The following is a 19,740-nucleotide window of genomic DNA, read 5'->3' as shown; positions in this document are numbered from 1 at the left end:
CACACACACACACACACACACACACACACACACACACACACACACACACACACACACACACACACACACACAATTCCTGTTTGAAAAATAACAATCCTTTCTTTTTCAGTTTTGTTTTATTAAACTTCATTCCATCTAAAGTTGCCCCAAATCAGAGATTAATACTCTCATGACTCTTACAACAACAATCTGGCCCAGTTTTCATTTGACCCTTCAAGCAATCTTACCAAAGCAAAGTATTGATTTTAAACAGAAATGGTTTTGCAATAAATCTTACACGTTTGTTATGAACTGGTGTCAGTTTAGAAACAGCATTAGACATGTTTCCACCCTTTGTTGTGGGCTGACTGCGGTACATGTTTCTCAATGTCAGCATCCATGCTTTAAAAGGCCAACGGTAAATTAAAGGCTTTAAGCAGACTGGCTGAAAACCAACTCTGAGGTCAAAGTTTTCTCGGAAATGGTCCATAAAGCAACTAATCTGTGGTACAAATTATGTAACACAACCACAGCTATGCTGGTTTTCCAAGAGTATACAAATCTTTATGAAGTTGACATATGAAAAACACCTGTGAAACACTGCTCATAACCTCTGCTGTTGATAAATGATACATAAACCTTTAAAATGGATTTGAGATGAGCAATATTATTGGAGACAAATGAAATGTCCATTATAGAACTCTGTATTCGGAAGACATTCTGAAGCAGATTTATTATGCATATTACATAAAAATTACGGTGATTAAGTGATTAAGTAAAATTAAGTACGGTGGTTGCATCTATAATCAAGCCATTAAATAAAAATGATAATTTAAAAGGTTTTATGTTTTCAGTTGTTATAATGGTAATTACTAAATGTGAATAGATTTTTTAAGAATAGATTGCGTCATTCTGTGCTGTACTGGAAGCTATATTAAATTTGGTTGCAAATTTAATATACAACATCTCTCTACTGTGAAGACACACTTCAACTACATTTCACAGAAATTTGAGTCTGATTTAAGTTTTCTTTTTTATTTGGATGTATGCATTCTGTTTCTATGCATACATGTTATGTACAAAAGAAACTTTAGATACTTTAGACATTATATACACAAAACTGGGCATCTTAAAAAAACAGTGTCTTAAGGCTTCTACTGTGTTGGGTAAATATTAAGCAGAGCTATGAAGGAGTCCAGCTGCTGCACTTTAACATTTTACACTTACTTAGTGCCATCTTGTGTTCAGGAGAGTGAACTGCTATGTCAGACGATAATCCAACATATCAACCCCTTATTGTCACACATGTATTGCTAAACTTTATTTCACATATATTAGTTTGTTTCTGTTTATTAGCACTACCTCACTTTATTTACTTTACTAGCCAGCCCACAGAGAGATACCTGGGATAGTTTTCTTCAATGCATAATATGTTTTCAGTCAGTGTGTTAACATGTCTGCGAAAGTGATACTTACATGCATCCTCTCCAGATCTTCCTTGCACTCTCTCTTCAGCTGCAAGAGAGCAGCCTGGTGCTCTGTAAGGAGGAAGAACAAGGACAATTGTAGGATGACACAAATTCATTCTACTGGCAGTTTTTATTTATTAAATATACAATGGACTGCATATACAATAATCCCAGCTCATTGCTTGTAGTTTTCATTTTCTCTTTTTTTATTTTTCGACTGAGAAAACTGGTTTAGCGTTAGGTTTTCTCGAGCCACTGGCTAAAAGACTGGTATGGTAAATCATTATCATGTTTATTTGCAAGACAAGAGACATACCAACCCAATGTACTGCTGTTAAGTGGTTTAATGTTAAAGGGTGGGTCACTTACAGTTTAAAAGGCCACAATCACAACTCAACCAACCAGTTTTAAAGTATACTGCTGACTCATATTAAAGCCCAAACAAAATATTTTGTCAGGTCAAAACACATACAAAAAAACTGTTCTAATGAGATAACATATAGGGGAAAAGATCACCAAACACATGAATCACCTAACGCCCATGACTGTTGCACATTTTGGTTGCACATTTTGTATTCCCAATTTGTATATTTAACTATTTGTTCTTGTATTTTATCCTATTATTATTTCATGTGTTTTGTATGTATGTATATTGTAGCATATTATGTCATGTATATTGTATTTCATTTATATTTATGTTCTGTGCTGTGTGACGGATATTTTGCTGCTGTAACACTATCATTTCTCATTTGTTTGGGATCAATATCTATCTATCTATATATACACCATGGCATGTTGCCAAGAGAGTATATTTAATTCCATTAAATATTTTGACCACTTACACCCACACATGCGATCCTGTGGTGCCACCAAACAGCAGCGTTAAGGAGCAGACGCAGCCTCTCTGTGTACTTGCAGTGGATGACTTGTCTGACTTGTCTTAGAGTTTCAGAATACAGAAAGTGTGAGTGATCCAAGGTGTGATAGGGGTGGCTCAACTTTTGTTTTGTTTGTTACAAAAGATCGATTAAAATATCCTATGATATAATTCCTACATCCACAACAGCATTTTTCCACAAATCCAATCAATCTGAGGTAGAGCCTGACTGATATATCGACATTTCACGATCTATGGGTATCTGCATTTATAATGGCCCATTTTATAAAAAAAAACAGACCGTCTGTTTTTTCTTTTTAAATATTCATTCATTAGAATAATTTACAATGACAAATAAATGATTCTGATAAATGAATGTTTAAAAAGTAAAAACGGACTGTCAACCATGTTATGAGCATTGGGGTTGCATAGTTTGTCCACCAGAGAGCACTCTACAACGTCCCTGTTGGCAACAATGATTATGTTTTTTTGTTCAAAGGACTTTAAGTTTCATATGTAAAGTTTGTATTTGTATACGTTTTATCTATCATAACTTTAATACATGTTGATGTTTCTCTTTTCTGTTGTGACAATAAAACAAATTATTATATTATTTTAGTAAGAACATAACTAGTGTTAGGGAAATATATTTATGTTTTTGCGTTTCTGGATTTTTCTTAAAATATACAATGGCATTTCAAATTTTTAAATAACCCAATACTCGTATCGGTATCTGCCTTAAAAATCCTTTATTGGTCAGGCTCTAGTTTGAGGTATGTCAGTGTAAGCTTGACTGGCTGGATCCTCTGTCAGCATTCCTGGTCTTAGATGTAAAGACAGACAACAGTGTGTAAGGTTGTGGTTCTTACCTGCCTCGGTGTATTTGAGCCCCACCTTCTCTTCCTCATCTTTAGGTTTAGGTGGGGGCCACACAGCCTGAAGACGCCCTGGGGTCCGGTCCTCACTGTCTGTAGGAGATGTGACCTCCGTCTGTGCCAAAACAACGCACGCAAAAACATCAGCATGGACCCTGGTAATGCAAAGATACGGCAACAATTTCCCTCATCATATATATTAATAAAGATTTTTAATAATTGGGATTTCATACATGAGCCTCTGTGGGACTGTTGAGTTCCTTGCCAGGAGATTTGGAAGCTCTCTCAAAAATAGACCTCAGGCTTTCCTTTTCATTCTTGATTCTCCTTTTCACGGCCTCCAGGTCCACATCTTCTGTTTTTTCCTTTTTCATTATTTTGGGGCCAAAGATGTTCTTGAAGGTTTCATAGGCCAAGTCTGAGGTCTTCTTTTTCTCTGGTGGGGGTGTGGGGGTTACTGGACCTGGGTTTTTCTCTCCTGCATCCTCTTCTCTATTGTCAGACTCTTTGCTGCTGTTTTCAGGATCAGCATCCTGCCCAGTGTCTGCCTTTTTGGTCTCATCCTGGTTGTCTACGTTGAGCAGCTGACTCAAGTGTCCCATTACAGTGCTTTTTGTTTCTGTAATAGGTTTAGGCTGTGCATGTTTTTTGACTGGAGTAACCGTGTTCTGCTCGGGGAAGAGCTTGGCTTTGTTTACTGTCTTCTTTAGGCTGAGCAGGGCCAGGTCAGCATCCTTCTCACTCTGTTTGATCTCTGACACCGTTTCCCTGTCCTCCCCCACCGCTCCTTTCTTCAGCACTCGCAACCCACTGAAGAGAGCTGGCATCTGGAAGGACGCGGGCGAAGAGACCGCCATGCCCTTGGAGGGGGATGAGGTAGAGGAGGGTGGATTGGATGAAGCTGGAGGTGGCGTGATTATTTCTGATGTCTTTGGAGCAGTTATGCTCTGTTGAGCAGGACTGGTCCTTGGCTGAATATCACCTGGGGACTCTTCAGTTGCAGATGGAGGTGAAATGTTTTTTTTTAGCCCTGTAGGGTGATTTATGATAACAGCAGAGTTTGACACCTTGCTGGAGTGAGGTTCCTCAGTCCCATCCTCAGCCTTTTGCTCATGTGTCTCCGCCTTCTGTAGACTATCAAAATCCTGCTTTAAAGCAGAGGCTGTTGCAGCATTTTGACCTGAGGCCTCTAAAGCCAAATGTCCAGAGAAGATAGAAGGAAGAGGCAGAGAACAATCTATGTTGGCAAACTCTTCACTCTCATTGTTTTCCACATTGTCTCCACCATTCTCTCCCGCATCAGATGTTTCTACATCCAAAGACACAATGGTGGTGCGCTCCTTGGGACTGACGCCATCTCCCTGTTTGGAAACGGAAGGGACCAGAACTGGCTTCAAGTTAGTTCTGTTGACAAACCTGTCTGAATATAGAATAGCTAGTGATCTCTCCTCAAGTTTGTGTGTTCTAAACACTGGCACTTGGTACTCTGCTTCTGCCTCACTGGCATCTTTTAGCTCATCTCCATCACCATGCTCCACTGTATTATTACCCTCCTCAGGCAGGGAAGGCTCCCTGGTCCTGGCAAGCTTCTCCAACAGACTAGTGCTGCTGTTGGCCACCTTCTCATCCTCATTTTCCTCACTGTCACTGTACGTTTCCACCCTCGTGACCTGGACCAGATCTAGATCAACCAAGGCTCCAGCGGCTGTTTTAACTTGGTCCTTGCAGGTTTCCCATGATTCAGCCCTGAGCCCTGTATCATAGGAAGCGGTCACATTATTCTGATTAATTCTGTACCTCCCCTGGAGCTTGTTCTCCTGGTTAGTGGTTAGAGAGGCTTCAGGAAGAGGATTCTCCTCATCCGAGAGCTCCTTGAAAGAAGTCAGCACAGCTGACTCCGCGTCTGAAGGGGCAGGTGTATCTCGGCTGAAGATACTGCTGAAGACATTCAGGAGGGAACTAGTGGGCTGCCTCCCCAGTCCATCTGAGTTATTACTCACACTGTCCATTTTTGCGTTTCACAATGAGACCAAAGAGAGGCAAACCAAAACAGGTAGTAGCTCTGGCAAAATGTCCATTAAAAATGTCACAAATGCCCCCTCCTTCCAAGCTGCTCCTTTACCACCTCTACCGCTGGCCGGGAACAAAAGGCCTTTGTACGGACAAATCGCCCCAGCTCCTTTTACCTTCTCCGGGAGGGCACCATTTACAACAACACGATCCTGTATTCCTGTTCAGTGAGGCACAAACAGGTTCTGCGTAGTAGACTTTCATAATATCAAATAGAGTCTGCTACTGACTGTTGTCGGTACCACAGTTCAGCCTCCTCTGTGCGAGCAAGATGCAAGACACTGCAAGTAAAGTCAAGCCGTTTAGTGGCAGGAAGCATGTCCTGCTGTAATCTCCCTGGGAGAGCAGAGTTCACCTGCCTTTCACAAAAGCATTCCCAACTGTTCCGACAAGTTGAGCGGTATATCCATAAAAGTTGTGGGTTAGCCTTCTCTACATGCTGGCATACAGTATGAGTCCATGACTAAACTGTACTTCTAGTTTGTCTCGGTCTTTCAGTTTACAGGGAAGCCCTGTGTGCTGTTGTGTGAGAAAAAAAACTTCAGGTTGGATAAAAATGTCTCTGACTGGTCTATCCAGTCCGGGAACGCCTCCCTTGAGGTTCCTCCCTTCTTGGGAGGGGACCTGCTGAACCCGGCACCACAGGTGTCTGATTACCTCAGCTTACTTCCGTAAAATGGCTACCAAGGTAACAGAATAAATACAGAGGAGGAGTCAGTCTGTGTCCAGGGGGAGAGCTGCAGAGGTCTATTAGCCTAGCACTTTACCATTTGGCAGTGAGCTACTACAACACAGGGCTTAAGACATGGTGATTAGTCAGCCCGGCCTTAGCCATCTCTAGCTAACATGCTAAGAGGCTAACATGTGTGATTAGCAACTCATGAACACCCCCAACAGAACTCTGACAGTTAGGGCAAGAAAAATTACATCTTGATTCACTTACCTTAAGTCTCTATATATTTTTGAGGACACTTTGAGGTTTTAAAAAGTTTTTAAGCTAATGTTGGTTAAGCTTTACAAGCTAACAAGGTTTTTATGAGAAAATAAATGAGAAGGAAAAAAGTATTTCTGTTGTGTCTGTTTAGCATTCTTCAAACTGTGGTTGCCCCTAGCAACCAAAGGTCACCCTCCATGAATGCATTCCTTCAGATTGCCTGATTGAGCATGGTCTAAGCAAGACCAAAGGGCACATTTCTACACATTGCTATTCAAATGTTTTGAATCCAGAATTATACACAACGTATTTAATAATATACCAATAAAATACCAATAACCAATACCACCAATACCACTTGCATTTAATATGATTTAATTTTGTTTCCCTCATCTGTTAATTCCTCAGCCACAGAAGCCCCCTTTTAATTAAGTTATTTCATACCTCATACACTCACAGTAAATCCGCCTAGAGATTTTACTAGAAAGAGGCCTGACTGAGAGCCAAGACCACAAATCTGACACATGAGGTTGAAATAGGAATTAAATCATGAACTTACAAGTTCATCTGCAAACACTACAGAGCTAAAAAAAAAACTAACAAGTCTAACCCACATAATTAGATTGTGTCATTGTCACAACCCTCCCCTTGTGTTTGTTCAGCAATACAATGAGAATACATAGTGAACAACAGAGGTGCTATTTTTTTTAATGACATGAAAATGGATGACAATGAAGTTTTGAACATGGCGGTCACTTTCACAAAAATACAGAGTCTAATTCTGTACAGCATGGCCTTTGTACTAATATGTTAACTGAATATGTTCACAGTCAGGGCAGTTACTGTATCTTGGGAAAACAATGCATGGCTTGCGTCGATACACTCCGCCTAAAACACACCCAGATAATCTCACCTCATCTGCCTCAGGAATGAATGCCTTTGCCAGACAGCATGATGAAAAAAAAATCTGGAAAAACCCAAAACGATGTGAAAAACTATTTCCATCTCTACCATTGATAGATTTAAAAGTGGCGTTAGGTAGTTTTTTTAATCGTACTACATATCTGAATAATTAAAGCCTACAAACACCTGGAAACAAAAACGCATTGTTTGCTAAAGGATTTATAATATTTTTTTTTTTAACATGCTTTACAGGAAGATTACATCAGTCACATGCTCTGTGGCGAGAAAAAAAATCCTGTGCGGCAACTTCTGCTTACAGCCAACACCCTTCTAAATAAAATTAAAAATATGTTCTGAAAATGCTACAAAAAAAGGAGAGATTTTCCTGTCTTTGCTCTTAACACAAGAAGTTTGAGTGGAGTGATCTCAGTCAGTTCAGGCCCCAGTCTAGAGATTAGAATGCATGACCGGTTAATCCATTTCTAAGAATTTATAATCAGGTGGTTATATGCCCCAATAGAGAGAAATTCCTATGATCCCACGAGGGAAAAAAAGAGTGCTATGGTACACTGCTCTGCGTGTGAAAATACACATCATGGCTCATTTTTGACCTGTAAGTAGACTATTTGTGCGGCTTGAGAGCCCTCACCGTGCACTCCAGTTTGGGACAGTAGGGTGTGTCCCCGATGATGTCATCCTCAGGTGGTGTGATGCGTAGGAAGTCAAGGTGATCAGGGCGTGGAACGCGGGAAATGTGCTCATGAGGTTCATCGCCATCCAACATCCAAATGTCATCCTGACGCAAGAAGGGATCCTCTACACAAATACACAAACATGCCCACAGGGCAATTAATGCTTCATGGTGTACAAAGAAGCGTACTGTAGCATGGAAAAACACAACAGCATAACAGGTGTGATCATGTGTGACAAGGCTAAATAAGCAGTATTGACTGCGGCGAGTTGTTTTCCTGTGTAACCTGCATGGGAAATAAAAGTGACACCATTTGGAAAGCAGGCATCAGAATTTGTTAGTATCAAGCAAGAGAGACCACAGTTTGGCTTCAGGCTTGAGGGCACACAGCTATTTTTATCTGCACTTAGCCGGTCTTGTTCCCATCGTCAAAACCAGCAAAAAGCCACGCTGATCCATTAAGGAAAAATGGCTGCAGAGCACAGGCCTCAAAAACAGATACCACTATTGATTTGGTTTTTTTGATGTCTTGACTTAAGACATGTTCACTGTAACAGAGCCATGGTGTTGCTCAGCACTAGTAATGTACTACAATAAAGGTGGTTGCAGATATGTGTGAAGTTTTCCTGTGTGTGCAGTCATCCAAAGGACCTGAAGGAGTGAAAATACAGGAATTTAGATTGGGAAAGGCTCTCCTAACCAGGCAGTCACACAAAGGGTCATGAGTGCACTGCAATAATGAAGAGTGCAAAGAGATTTTAGAAAATTATGCTAAAACAGGGTACAACTACATTTTAAAATAAGTTGTATAGTTGTACACAAATTCCTCCCTATGTGCTGTTTATGTACTGCAGACACAGCCTCAACCTGCAGAAGCTCCCTCTTTCGCTATGACAAGAAACCCTCTTCGTACACAGTCTATGCCCCGAACAAGTCGCATGGTATTAACTTCAGGAACCAGGCTAGTGCCTCAAGTGCTAACACAGGAGGGAGTTAAGGGGCACAAGCAGAAATGCAATTTCGCATTCTTCTCACGTGCATGGAAACATGATATGTCTTGCCTTGATGCATTTTTTCACTGTCTCAAGAGAGTCAATCATGCGAGATAAAAAGGAGGAAACGTGCAAGTTAAGATATATGGGGCCGGGACAGTGAGGTGAAATAATAAAGAGGAAGAAAAGGCGGTGGAGCTAGGGAGAAGGGTTCAGATTAGAAGCTTGCTGAATTTAATTTCCTCCAACTGTAAGACAACCCCTTGACCTGTTTGGGCAGAATTATGAGCTGAGAAAAATAATGACAGTTCCTGTTCGATAAGCTGCTAACATATCCAATGGTCTCCCTTTGTATTGAGTATTGCATCCCTGAAGAGGAAATACAATATTACTGTATTGCCATCCAGCAGCCACTTCTAAAGCTTTGGAAGTTCCCTTGTATAGCTCCTCAGAGTCCCAGCCAATGCAAAAAAAAACAGTTAGGAGCCCACACACACACGCAAAACTGGGGGGGAAGTGAGGGGGTCGGCTTCATTAAAAAAATGGAAGCATTGAAATTCAACTTTCGTACTCTACCACAATCAGTCATTATGGGACAGCATCAATGTATGCAGTCTCTCCAGTTATCTAGGACTTTGACAGTAAGGCAAGAAAGGGATTAGGTTAATAACGTTTCCATTATGATGATGCTGTGCTGCATGGTCCCGCAGTGGGAACTGCTGACTCTAGGTTGGGACACTTCCAAATGCAAGCCGAAGGCTAGGCCAAGGCAAAAAAAACTAGTGATAAAAAAACAGCTCTCTCCCCAGTTTTACCTAAACTTTTAAATAAATGGAACAGGCAAACAATGAACACCCATTTATATATGTCTGCTATGTTCCTTCGTGAATCCCCAAGCTTTACGATTCACGCTTAGACAATCATGATCTTATGCAGGTGTGCTAATGCTTCCCCAGATTGACGTCTAACCAGTCTGAGAGCCCAGACTTCCACCAAGGCATGCCTTATCTCACAATGTTAATGCAGTGTGAATGTTTCCAGTCAGGAACTAATTTTTTACGATTATTCTGACACGCACAAATGCAGCACAAAAGCCCTATCTCAAAATGGTAATGAAAGTTAAAAAAAGGATTCCTATATCTGCCCATGATTTGCATCCCTTCCAGAATTGATGGTTTCTTTCTTGTCATGCTACACCCTTCCACCAAGTGTAATGAAAATTGGGCCAGTTGTTTTACTACAATCCTGGTGACAGACAAACAAACCAACAAAACAGACAAACGGAGCCAAAACAAAACCTCCTTGGCGTGGGTAACAAGTGTAAGGTACCCTACACTGCCATCATCTGGGCAGGGAAAGTAAGAGGCATGGACCTCTAACTGTAGTCAAACACACTACAGTGAAGCTCTGCTGTATACCAGAAATAAGACATACACTGTATAAAGTAACGCACGACACTGCAATGACAGACATGACAGTGAACAGATACAGAGAAGCAACTCTTAAATGCTTTAGTTAATAAAAGGACTGCACTCTTACATCCACACACACACAGAGCTTAAGTTCACTATCCCTGGGTAAAATGGTGTGCTTATTGCCATTTAATCTCCCTCCCTGCTGCCCTAAAAGCAGAGACTAAATCACAGGGTCCATAGATGAACCGAGTGCAGATGGGATTTAATTGTCATGCAGTTTGGTCTGACAGCAAGTAATGCAATGCTAACAGGAACATCCCAAGACAACAGCAATCCATTGAATTCAAGAGTCAATACATATAACGCACTGCTCTTTAGCGAAGTAAATTCTTCAGAAATCTACACTACACACCGGGGTGTCCGTCTCGCAAACCTGCAGGTGTTGACTGACTGTTTCTGTGCTACAAGCAAGCATTAGGATTTTAACAGTAATGTCAACTGTCTTTGGCATAGCTCAGACACCATCTAATGTCTGATTCTGACAGGAGGGTGTTGTCAAAGGTGATTTATCCACCTTTCACTCTGTCGGCTGGTCATCGCTCAGTCAGCGGTCAGAGAAGGCGTGGAGGCTGTATTGAACACAACAAAGCAGACATAAAATCAAATAAATCTAAAAGCAAAGCTATTAAATATAAGCAATGATGACAACGAGTTAACCTGATATTTTCTTTCGTATCAAGCAGAAATATCTATATATATCTAAAAATTCAAAACTTTCACAAATGAACCCTATCTGTTGCCACGCTACAGTTTCTCATGCTAATGGCAGACACTCAAACAGTGTTGCCCAGTCTGCCCTATTTTATCCACTGAAAATCTATAACCTCATCTTTCAAAGTAGAAAACTGGGCCATGTGGCATGCTGAGTGAATCTGGCAGACTCCGGCCCCCTCCATCACCGAGAGGAAGGATCATAGACTTTTATATAAATCACGAAAAAAAATGCAGGATTTATAAATCAGCCTCTTTCTTTTGCGCCTGTCACAGCTGTTTTTTCCAAGCAGGCTTGTTGGCTGTACAGGGCTGTCAGGCTGGCTGATTCACTTACTAGTTTGGCTGGCTGTGCCAGGGTGCGTGTAAGGGGTAGCTACAATTGGAAACTCAGAGATGAGTGCTGTGGCGCTCTGAGGGCCAGAGCAGCACTGTAGCATGACATGATGCTCACAGAGTCATCATTACTCATCTGAAATGCAGTTCTGGAGGATGATGGGATACACAAAATTGAGGAAGAGGGAAGAGTGCTTTCATTGGGTCTGGCGGGACATTGACTGGGAGACATGAAATTTGATTAAGTTCCCTCCAGCCCACTGCTGAGTAGGTGTTTAAAATAGTGGGGCATTGAGGTGAATCCTTTTAAAAGCAGCATATACTGAAAATCACAAGATGGAACTATTTTTGCCACGGTGGCAGTGTAGCAATCATTTATTAAAGAAAACAAGTCACACATTATATTTGTGCCCTGTTTCTCCAATGTAGTATGCAGCTCAGAGCAACAATGTGAGGCAGACTGAACCACTTCATTATGTGAATAGAACTGGCCCTTGTCTACACTGGGTGGAGCAATGTTGCATGGCAGGGCATCTTGTGTTGAATGACAGCTAGCGGGGACAGTGGGGTGATACACTATTACGCTGCACTGATCAGTTTCATATGACCTTGCAGGAATGTATTGGGTAATCTGATTAAGATGTTGCCTGCCATATGTCAGACTATAAAATAAGTAGGGATCGGAGGGAGGGGGGATAAAGAGAGAGAAGGAGAGAGAGAGAGAGAAATAAACTAATTGCTGACTGGAATGAAAAGGGATGTTTTAAAGCATGTAATAATATTTATACAACAATGGATCAGTGTAATGTAAAAAAAAAAAAAAGGTAAAGTTTTGTCACCTGGCGTTGCAGCTGCCCTCAGCAAATGTAAAAGTTCTAAAAACCCACTGTACACTACCTGGTCACCAAAGCAAACGGCAGACAGACGACAAAGTTAGTGGTTAGCTGGTTAACATAGCACAGCTTTTAGCTGCTTAAGAGCTATATATTTCCATCAAGAGCTAGTGAGGACCAAAAGCAGAGATAAGAGGAGAATATTGGACTTACATTTACCAGGTGGCCAGAAACACGACTCCAAATAAATGCTAATGTTATCATGTTTCTTCTAGATGTTTCTGCTGCCTCCAATCTATTATTGTTTTAATTGTGTGTGGGTTGACTGTCCTCATCAAAAAGCTAATAAGTGTTAGAGAAAAAAGCAACACAAATGCCAAAATAAAGAGAAACTAGAGATAGATTACATAAGTATTGTGTAAATAAAACAGCCACATAAACACTTTTAGTAAGTGTATGTAAGGTATTCTGTTCACAGGTTAGTAGTAGAGCATTAGCACATGAAACAAAAAAGATAATTTGTTACTTTCAAATAGCAATTTCCATCTGCATAATCGTACTCATTAATAAGCACTGATCTTTAATATGAAAGCAGAGATTTAAGAGCCCAGATCATAATTAGTTAATTAGTTTTACAAACCATGAAGGGTCGGGTTTCACATTGATCTACTTAGCCTTTTACCTGGACCCTGTGATGTTCTTTATCTTCATTAACATCTGAAGTATATTTAATTTTTAAGCAATATCTAGTAAACAGCTAAGATACAACAATATGAACACAAAGATCCGTTTTAAGATTAAAAGGTTGAAGCCTTCACTGCGAAGGAATTTGATTAGCGGGAGTGTAGGAGATACGTGTCTCTTACAGACAGCTTATGGGTTATGATATTACACAGTTACATCTGATGGACTCAGGATATTTGGTGACGCCCACGCTCAGGAAATAAAAAAACAAACATTGGTCATTTTTAACATTTGCAAGAACACTGAAATTTAAAGGAAGTGTGGTCTCATGTCAACGACAATGTGTATGTTTGAGTGTGTGTGTGTGCTCGCAAACGTTAATGGCGGCGTCTGTGAATGCTGAGGTTAGGACACACAAGGACAGTGTCATTTCAGTGGGAATTGATCCAAAACATCTCCACATGAGTAAAGCTGGGCTATCCACCAGGTAGCTTAGCTAAATATCTTGCTGAGCTAAGCATTGCTAGTTTCACTAGTTGCTTGAGCTAGTGCCGGACTGTGTTGTAACAACTCAAATACTACTTAAAGATGATGCACAGTTCTTGAATTAGGGATACGATTGTCTACACTGACATTAAAAAGGTCCAACCATTATCCATGGTCTATTAGTAAAATATAGTATCCATGGAAGGCCATTTAGCAGTTATGCTAAATACACACTGGTAAGAAAAGTGAGGCTAGTGATTGTAAAGTGAAAACAAAATCCCAGTGACAAGCTTAACTCTTCTTGTGACATCATAATGGCATTGCAAATATTCTCTATGTTGAAAGTACTTCAAGGCATTTTCTCTGCAGTGGAGGCATAATATACTGTGGTACATATTATGGAAAGAGAAAGAAAAGTTTCCTGCAAATAAGGAAACTCTTAATCCTTTTCTCTGGAACCCTTGTGTCCGCTGGGTCCCTGATCCTCTGTCAGTTTCTTGTGAACTGGAGAGGCTGTGGGTTTAGGGGAGGGATAGCAGATCCCTCAAAGTCCAAATAGGCAATGCTTCAGTTAACACTGACTGCACTCACAAGAACCCAGGTCAGGTTGGACCCCGTGTCAACTTTGAGCCTTTGATCTAGGACACTAATCTCTGCCTTCCTCGGTGGCGCTGCGAGAGTTAAAATGGATCCTCGGCGAGGGTATTCTCACGCCGTGTTTGCCCCTTGTCCTACTCTGCTGGGTAGTTTTTAATTTGTGGTCACATGTCTGAGCCAAGACGAGATCACAGCAGACAAAACATAAAGGAGACACATTTTGGAAAGCAATGTTTATTTATTAATCTTGCCTGTTTATTAGATAACAGCTAGGCCTGCACATTGGAAAAAATTGACATTACGATACATTTTCTCCCTGCAATATCTATTGCAATATGAAAAAAGAAAATGTAATTATTAAAAGATGACATAAATAGCTCTATTTGTAAATAATAAATCATTCTTGACTACTGCGGTGATTTTGTAGGGGGGTGCATCTACATTAAAGAAAAAAAACGAAAAAGGATCTTTTCTAATGTGAACCATTCTAAGTTGAACTTTAATGCTTTTCAAACACCAAAGCAAGTTAACAAAAACAACTAATAGTTAACAAAAAAATAATCAGTGTTAGTGTTGAATGATCAAGGACGTTGAGGAGCGCCCTCTGGTGGACAAACTATGCAATGCCAACGCCCATAACATGGTTTACAGTCCGTTTTCATTTTTTAAATATTCATTTATCAAAATCACTTATTTGTCATTATAAATGATTCTGATGAATTCATCTTTAAAATGTATTATAGGGACACGTATGTTTTTTTTTGTTTTTTAATCGGCCATTATAAATGCTGATGCTGATAGATCAGGAAATGCCTTATTTCGGCCTGCCGATATATCAGTTGGGCTCTTGTTACGATGATGCAGAGTATTTGCTGGAGCATTTCAACAACAACCTCAGACAGTCAATCTGACACAAACACACACTTGAATATCTCTTAAGGCATCTCTTTCTTGTTCTGTTCTTTAAAATCCAGCAACAGCAATGCCAGATGAAGGGCTTATTCTGACACTACGCTTCATGCTACTAAGATGATAAAAGAACTTGTGTCAACATTCACTTCAAGGCAGGGAGTTTGAACATGAGAGTGTTCAAATTATGAGCAGTGTGATTTCTAATAGCTCACCTGTTGTTGTGGAGTTGCTGGAGGAGTTCCACTTGGAGTTGCTGGGCCGCCTGCTGAGGTTCAAATCCAGACGGGTGACAGTCCGTTTGTTGCCGTTCTTATCCACGTCCTCAGTGAAGATTTTGGTCTCATCTCTGTTCCTGGAGCTGTCTGGTTCATGGTCCACATCCTTATCTGAGAGCAAGACAATGCGGTGGTTGAGCTGTGGGCTTGCTTGTTTGGAGGATAGAGGGGACAGGACCGGGGACATGCTCAGGAGACTGTTGGATGCAGGGAAAGATGTGTTGAAGACCCCAGCAAGAGAAGGCGAAGAGGGGCTCTTTGTGTGGGATTTGGCCTGGGGATTAGGTTCGGTGGTGTGGGATAGGGGCAACCGTAGCCCCTCAGAAAGCTTGTTACCCGTCTTTTCTCTATTGACTTCCAGCAGGTGCTCTCTGTTTGGTCCTCTCCACTTTCCAAACCCCTGTTGGCAGCTGTTAGTCCCTGGATGTAGCATGGCCGGCCCTGCCCTGTCTGAGCATGTATGGTTGACATGTGGCACTCTCCCTTCCCCATCTTGCACTTTATCCACCATCCTGACCCCTCTATTACTCTGGTTGACTGCTGATAAATTCTCAGATACTGTCTCACCCAAGGAATCAGGCCTCTTAATAGGTCGAAGGTTGCTCCCACTTTCCCGTCTGGTCAGACCCTCCATCAGGCTGCAGAACGACGCCTCATAACCCAGCTCCCCGTCATACTCTGAGAAGTCATTGCAGAAGTCCATGTAAGGATCAAATGTCCGGTTATCCTCCATGAAGTCCCAACCCTCATGACCGATCTGGAAGGGTTCCTCCATGGGCAGGATGGGATTACTGACGGCACTGGCATAAGAGCCGGTGACTGGGCAGTTGGTGACATGGTCAAAGGCTAGGGTATCATCTGGAAACTGCTGCATTACTGAGGCTGAAGATATGGATGCATTGTTGAGTGCAGGACGCTGAATAGAGGAAGTTCCACTGGTAACTTTCTTTTTCATTTTACTGTGCAGCAAATCCTCAGCACTGTCAAGCTTCTTGCCTCCCAACTTCTTCAGCTTTTTGCCCTTGGATGTAGTTGCCCTCTTGTGCTCTGGAGATACAGTGAGAGAGTAGTTGTTGCTGCTGAGACCCTGACCTCCAAGATAAACTTCCTGACCCTCCATGTAATCCTGGACTTTCCCATCCTGGTTACCCATCCTGACTTTGATGGCGCAATCCCTACACAGTGATAAGAGATCGGCCAGCAACTGGTGGTGCTCCTCCGCCAGCCAGGAGAGCTCTGCAACTGCCTCCTTTGTTGCCTGCTGGGAGATGAGGAGTTCGTCTGAGGAGCAGGAAGACTGGCCTTTTTGTTCGGACACTCCGAGATCCTCATTTCCCTGGTCATGGTCATTACTGACCATTTCTGAATAAGGGGCGCGGCTCTTGTACTTAAAGCTCGGGGCCCGCCTCTTGGGGAAATACAGGCTGATGTTGCTTATCTCATGGATTGGTGCGTATAGGAGCAGCACAGTGTGTGTTCCCTCCATGATTGGTGTCATGTTAATCACTCAAGTACTCTGAGTAAGTGGTCAGCCCCCAGACGGAGTGACTGGGCTCGGAGTGCAGAGGAGGATCTCTGGCTATTCATCACCTGGCCTGTCCAGATACTGTCAGAGAGAAAGTAGCACATAGCTATAAATGTAAAGATATGTCCAAAACATGTTAGTCCTACTAGTGCCTTTAAAGTAATCCATATGAGTTCAAGCTTTATTTTACAGTTTCAACATAGAATAGGCATTATCTCGCAGCTAGGGCTCTACACAGTATTTGGATGGTAATACAGAGCTATAGTTTTGAATCATCTCCAAAAAATGGGCCCTCCATATTCACAGTCAACCCCATTTGTTAATTAAAACTAAACACAATCCAACACTGCATAGACTGAACAAGACAGTGATTCTGTCCACTCACCTTCCTAACAATATCTTATGTTCATCCTCCCGGCATTGTTGAACATGAGTACATAAAACATTTTTAAACCGCATTTTATCAACATTCCACAAGCTGCTGCAGCATAAAGCCTGACAACAAGGTGACGACACATGCAGAGTCCAATGCTATGGCTGCCGTTTGAGATGTTTACAAGCAGAAAAACTAGCACACATTGGATATGTGCTGCAATGGATTCCCTCAACATTTGGCAACATCTCAGTTTTTAATCTCACCGTTTACATCATAACATAATCCCATGGGTTACTGTCACCTTGCAACAAGCCCCGAGTGCAGTTGTCAGTGTTAAAATGGTAGCACAGTTACACTATCCTACAACATTACTTTTGCAGCTTACAACTGGGATCTAGAAATATTCGGTAACATTTATTATAAATTAAAAATGCAACTCCGCATTAGCCTCGTATCAGCTTCACGTCAATGTTATATTTATTTAGAAGATGAAAACACGTTACAGTTAATGCATCTGTAGCAGGTAAAAGCACAACAGCACTTCGTAAAATATGAACAACTACTTACCCAATTTCGTGGCATGGTAAAAAAAACAATATCTTCACATCTCTGTGCTGCAGCCAGCCAGTGCTCACCGCTGCTTCACAGGGTAAGTCCGTCGTGATTGACAGGAGTTTAGTCCAATAGATAACTCAGTGCCGGCTCCCTGCTATTTGATTGGTTCCTGAGTGTTTATCACATCCCACATTTTGAGTCAGTGCAGCTGCAGTTTACAGGTAGGCCATGTGATGGGATTCAGACTGTGCACCGTTCAGAGAAGGGCGAAGTTTGGCAAAAGTATTTTAGTTTAACAGTAGCCATTTCCAGTATTTCCAAGGCTTAACATTAACACTGTGTTGTACACGCAAAGAGACAAGTAAATGTGAATGTCCCTGCTCTTTGTAGGCCCGATGTAGTGCCAATTCCTCCGAAACGGAGACACTTAGTGGCCAACATGTGCATCAACGCTGTTTTAATTAATAAATGAAATCAGGCTCTTAGGCTAAAGGGCAATGAAATACCAACTTAAATGTTACACATGTAAATATATATAAAACGTGACAGTTAAATTGCTAAATGATAATTGAAAAATCAGTGTCTACGTATTTTTCTTAAACTGTTTTCCGTATTATCATTTTGATTCTAAGTTATTGTGACTGCTAGTGTGTAAATTAGGAACAATTCAATGAAATATTGTTACATTTGTTGTAAAAATCGAAAAGATATATGACTGAAAACATGAAGTACGGAGGCGGATAGATAATTCAAGCAAATCCGTTCCTACCTGTCATTGTTTTGCGGGGAACAGGTGAGAGTGGAACCTACTCAGTAGTGTGTGCGACATTTGAGTGGAGAGTCCAACGAAGTTGGGTGAACACATTCTGTTCTTGTTGGTGTTGATTCATTATGATTATTGAAAGATAAATCGCAGCATCTTATTTCCCACAGGCCAGGAGCACTGGAGAACGCCACCAACCCACAAAGTAGGATTACAATTCCAGAAATTGACTGCAAAACCAAATGTGAGTATTACAAAGGGCACTGAAACATGAATGTTATGTTATCATTAGCTTGGTCAAAATTATGTTAATTGGGCAATAATACCGTAACTAAGGGAGGAAGATGATTTGTAATCATGAAGGAGGAAGAACAAACAATGTAACTGTGGTATGAGTAGGTAGGAGAAGGTGTAAGGATCAAATGCTTAATGGAGGGAAACAATCAGGAGGAGAGTGTTATGTCACAGCTTTGACAGTAGAGGGCGGGATCGCATTATGAAAAGGGTGCATGTGTGTTTATTCCATTTAGTTGTTGAGATGAGTAGGCTTCATCATGGCTCGGGGTCAACTTTGATTCAACAGTGAGTAACCAAAGACCAGTGATCACTGTTGTCACTGTATTCAGTCCACAGTTATGTTCTCTTGCATTCATTTTTTAATCGAGTTTAATCTCATTGGGTGTTAAATAACTGAACGGTTATTCATCCAATCATAAGGACTTAAACAGTTTAACGCATGTTAAATTACAAAATAAAAATTACAATGTCAAAACTGACAGTAAATGTCAGTTTTGCAAGCTGGGGTGTGTTCTACAGCTTCTAGGGTCTATTCATGAAGGGAAAACAAGCGAAACTCCGTTTTCTCAGCTATGTAAAACTAATAATAATGGCTTCTTTATAGCAATGATGTGTAGGCCTACATATTCGGTTTTATTCGGGTAAAGTAAGTGCAATTTGTAATTGTAGATCTGTTAGATTTGGGTTATTGTTGGAGGACGTGTGCCCGGACCTGCGTCTGCTTTTCTGGCGTTGCCACTTCAACGGTGATAACAACATTTTCTGTGTAGGAATATGTGGAGAGACTAAAGCGAAGCTAAACGCACACTGTATAGTAGGCCTATAGATGCTTTGTTCCCACAGAATAGGCAGGTCTACATTGTGAGGTGCTGACCATGGTGCTGATGTGGACCAGCAATGCAAATAGCAACTATACATGCATTTCCTGCATACTGTAAAATTACGCTGTCGATTTCCTTTCCACACATTGACAGGTTTCCTGTGACTCCGTAGCTAGGAGACAGGGCAAGAAAGCTAAACACGTACGACATGCCGATTTAGATAGTGATTTTTTTTTAAATGCATTTGCTGCTTTTTTGTTTGAATATTCGCGCTTACACGGTTGTATTTGACAGTGACGTCGAA

At 41.2% G+C, this 19,740-nt stretch overlaps 1 protein-coding gene across 1 annotated transcript in view; it reads right to left on the bottom strand.

Annotated features, from left to right (window-relative positions):
- Positions 1–17,668, bottom strand: part of LOC117936282 (formin-1-like) — a 52,736-nt gene extending 35,068 nt beyond the window's left edge. The window contains exons 1-6 of the mRNA XM_034859157.1: positions 17,568–17,668; positions 15,037–16,705; positions 7,757–7,923; positions 3,434–5,215; positions 3,195–3,315; positions 1,426–1,517 (exon numbers count right to left, since the gene is read on the bottom strand). Coding sequence (XP_034715048.1) covers positions 1,426–1,517; positions 3,195–3,315; positions 3,434–5,215; positions 7,757–7,923; positions 15,037–16,597 — 3,723 coding nt within the window. The 5' untranslated portion in view covers positions 16,598–16,705; positions 17,568–17,668. The remainder of the gene's footprint in view (positions 1–1,425; positions 1,518–3,194; positions 3,316–3,433; positions 5,216–7,756; positions 7,924–15,036; positions 16,706–17,567) is intronic.
- Between the last annotated feature and the right edge of the window lie 2,072 nt (positions 17,669–19,740).

Source organism: Etheostoma cragini, chromosome 20 (genome assembly GCF_013103735.1).
Source record: "Etheostoma cragini isolate CJK2018 chromosome 20, CSU_Ecrag_1.0, whole genome shotgun sequence".
Classification (NCBI taxonomy): Eukaryota; Metazoa; Chordata; class Actinopteri; order Perciformes; family Percidae; genus Etheostoma; species Etheostoma cragini.
Note: the sequence above shows the minus strand (reverse complement) of the source record. Positions and strands in the feature narration are given on the sequence as shown.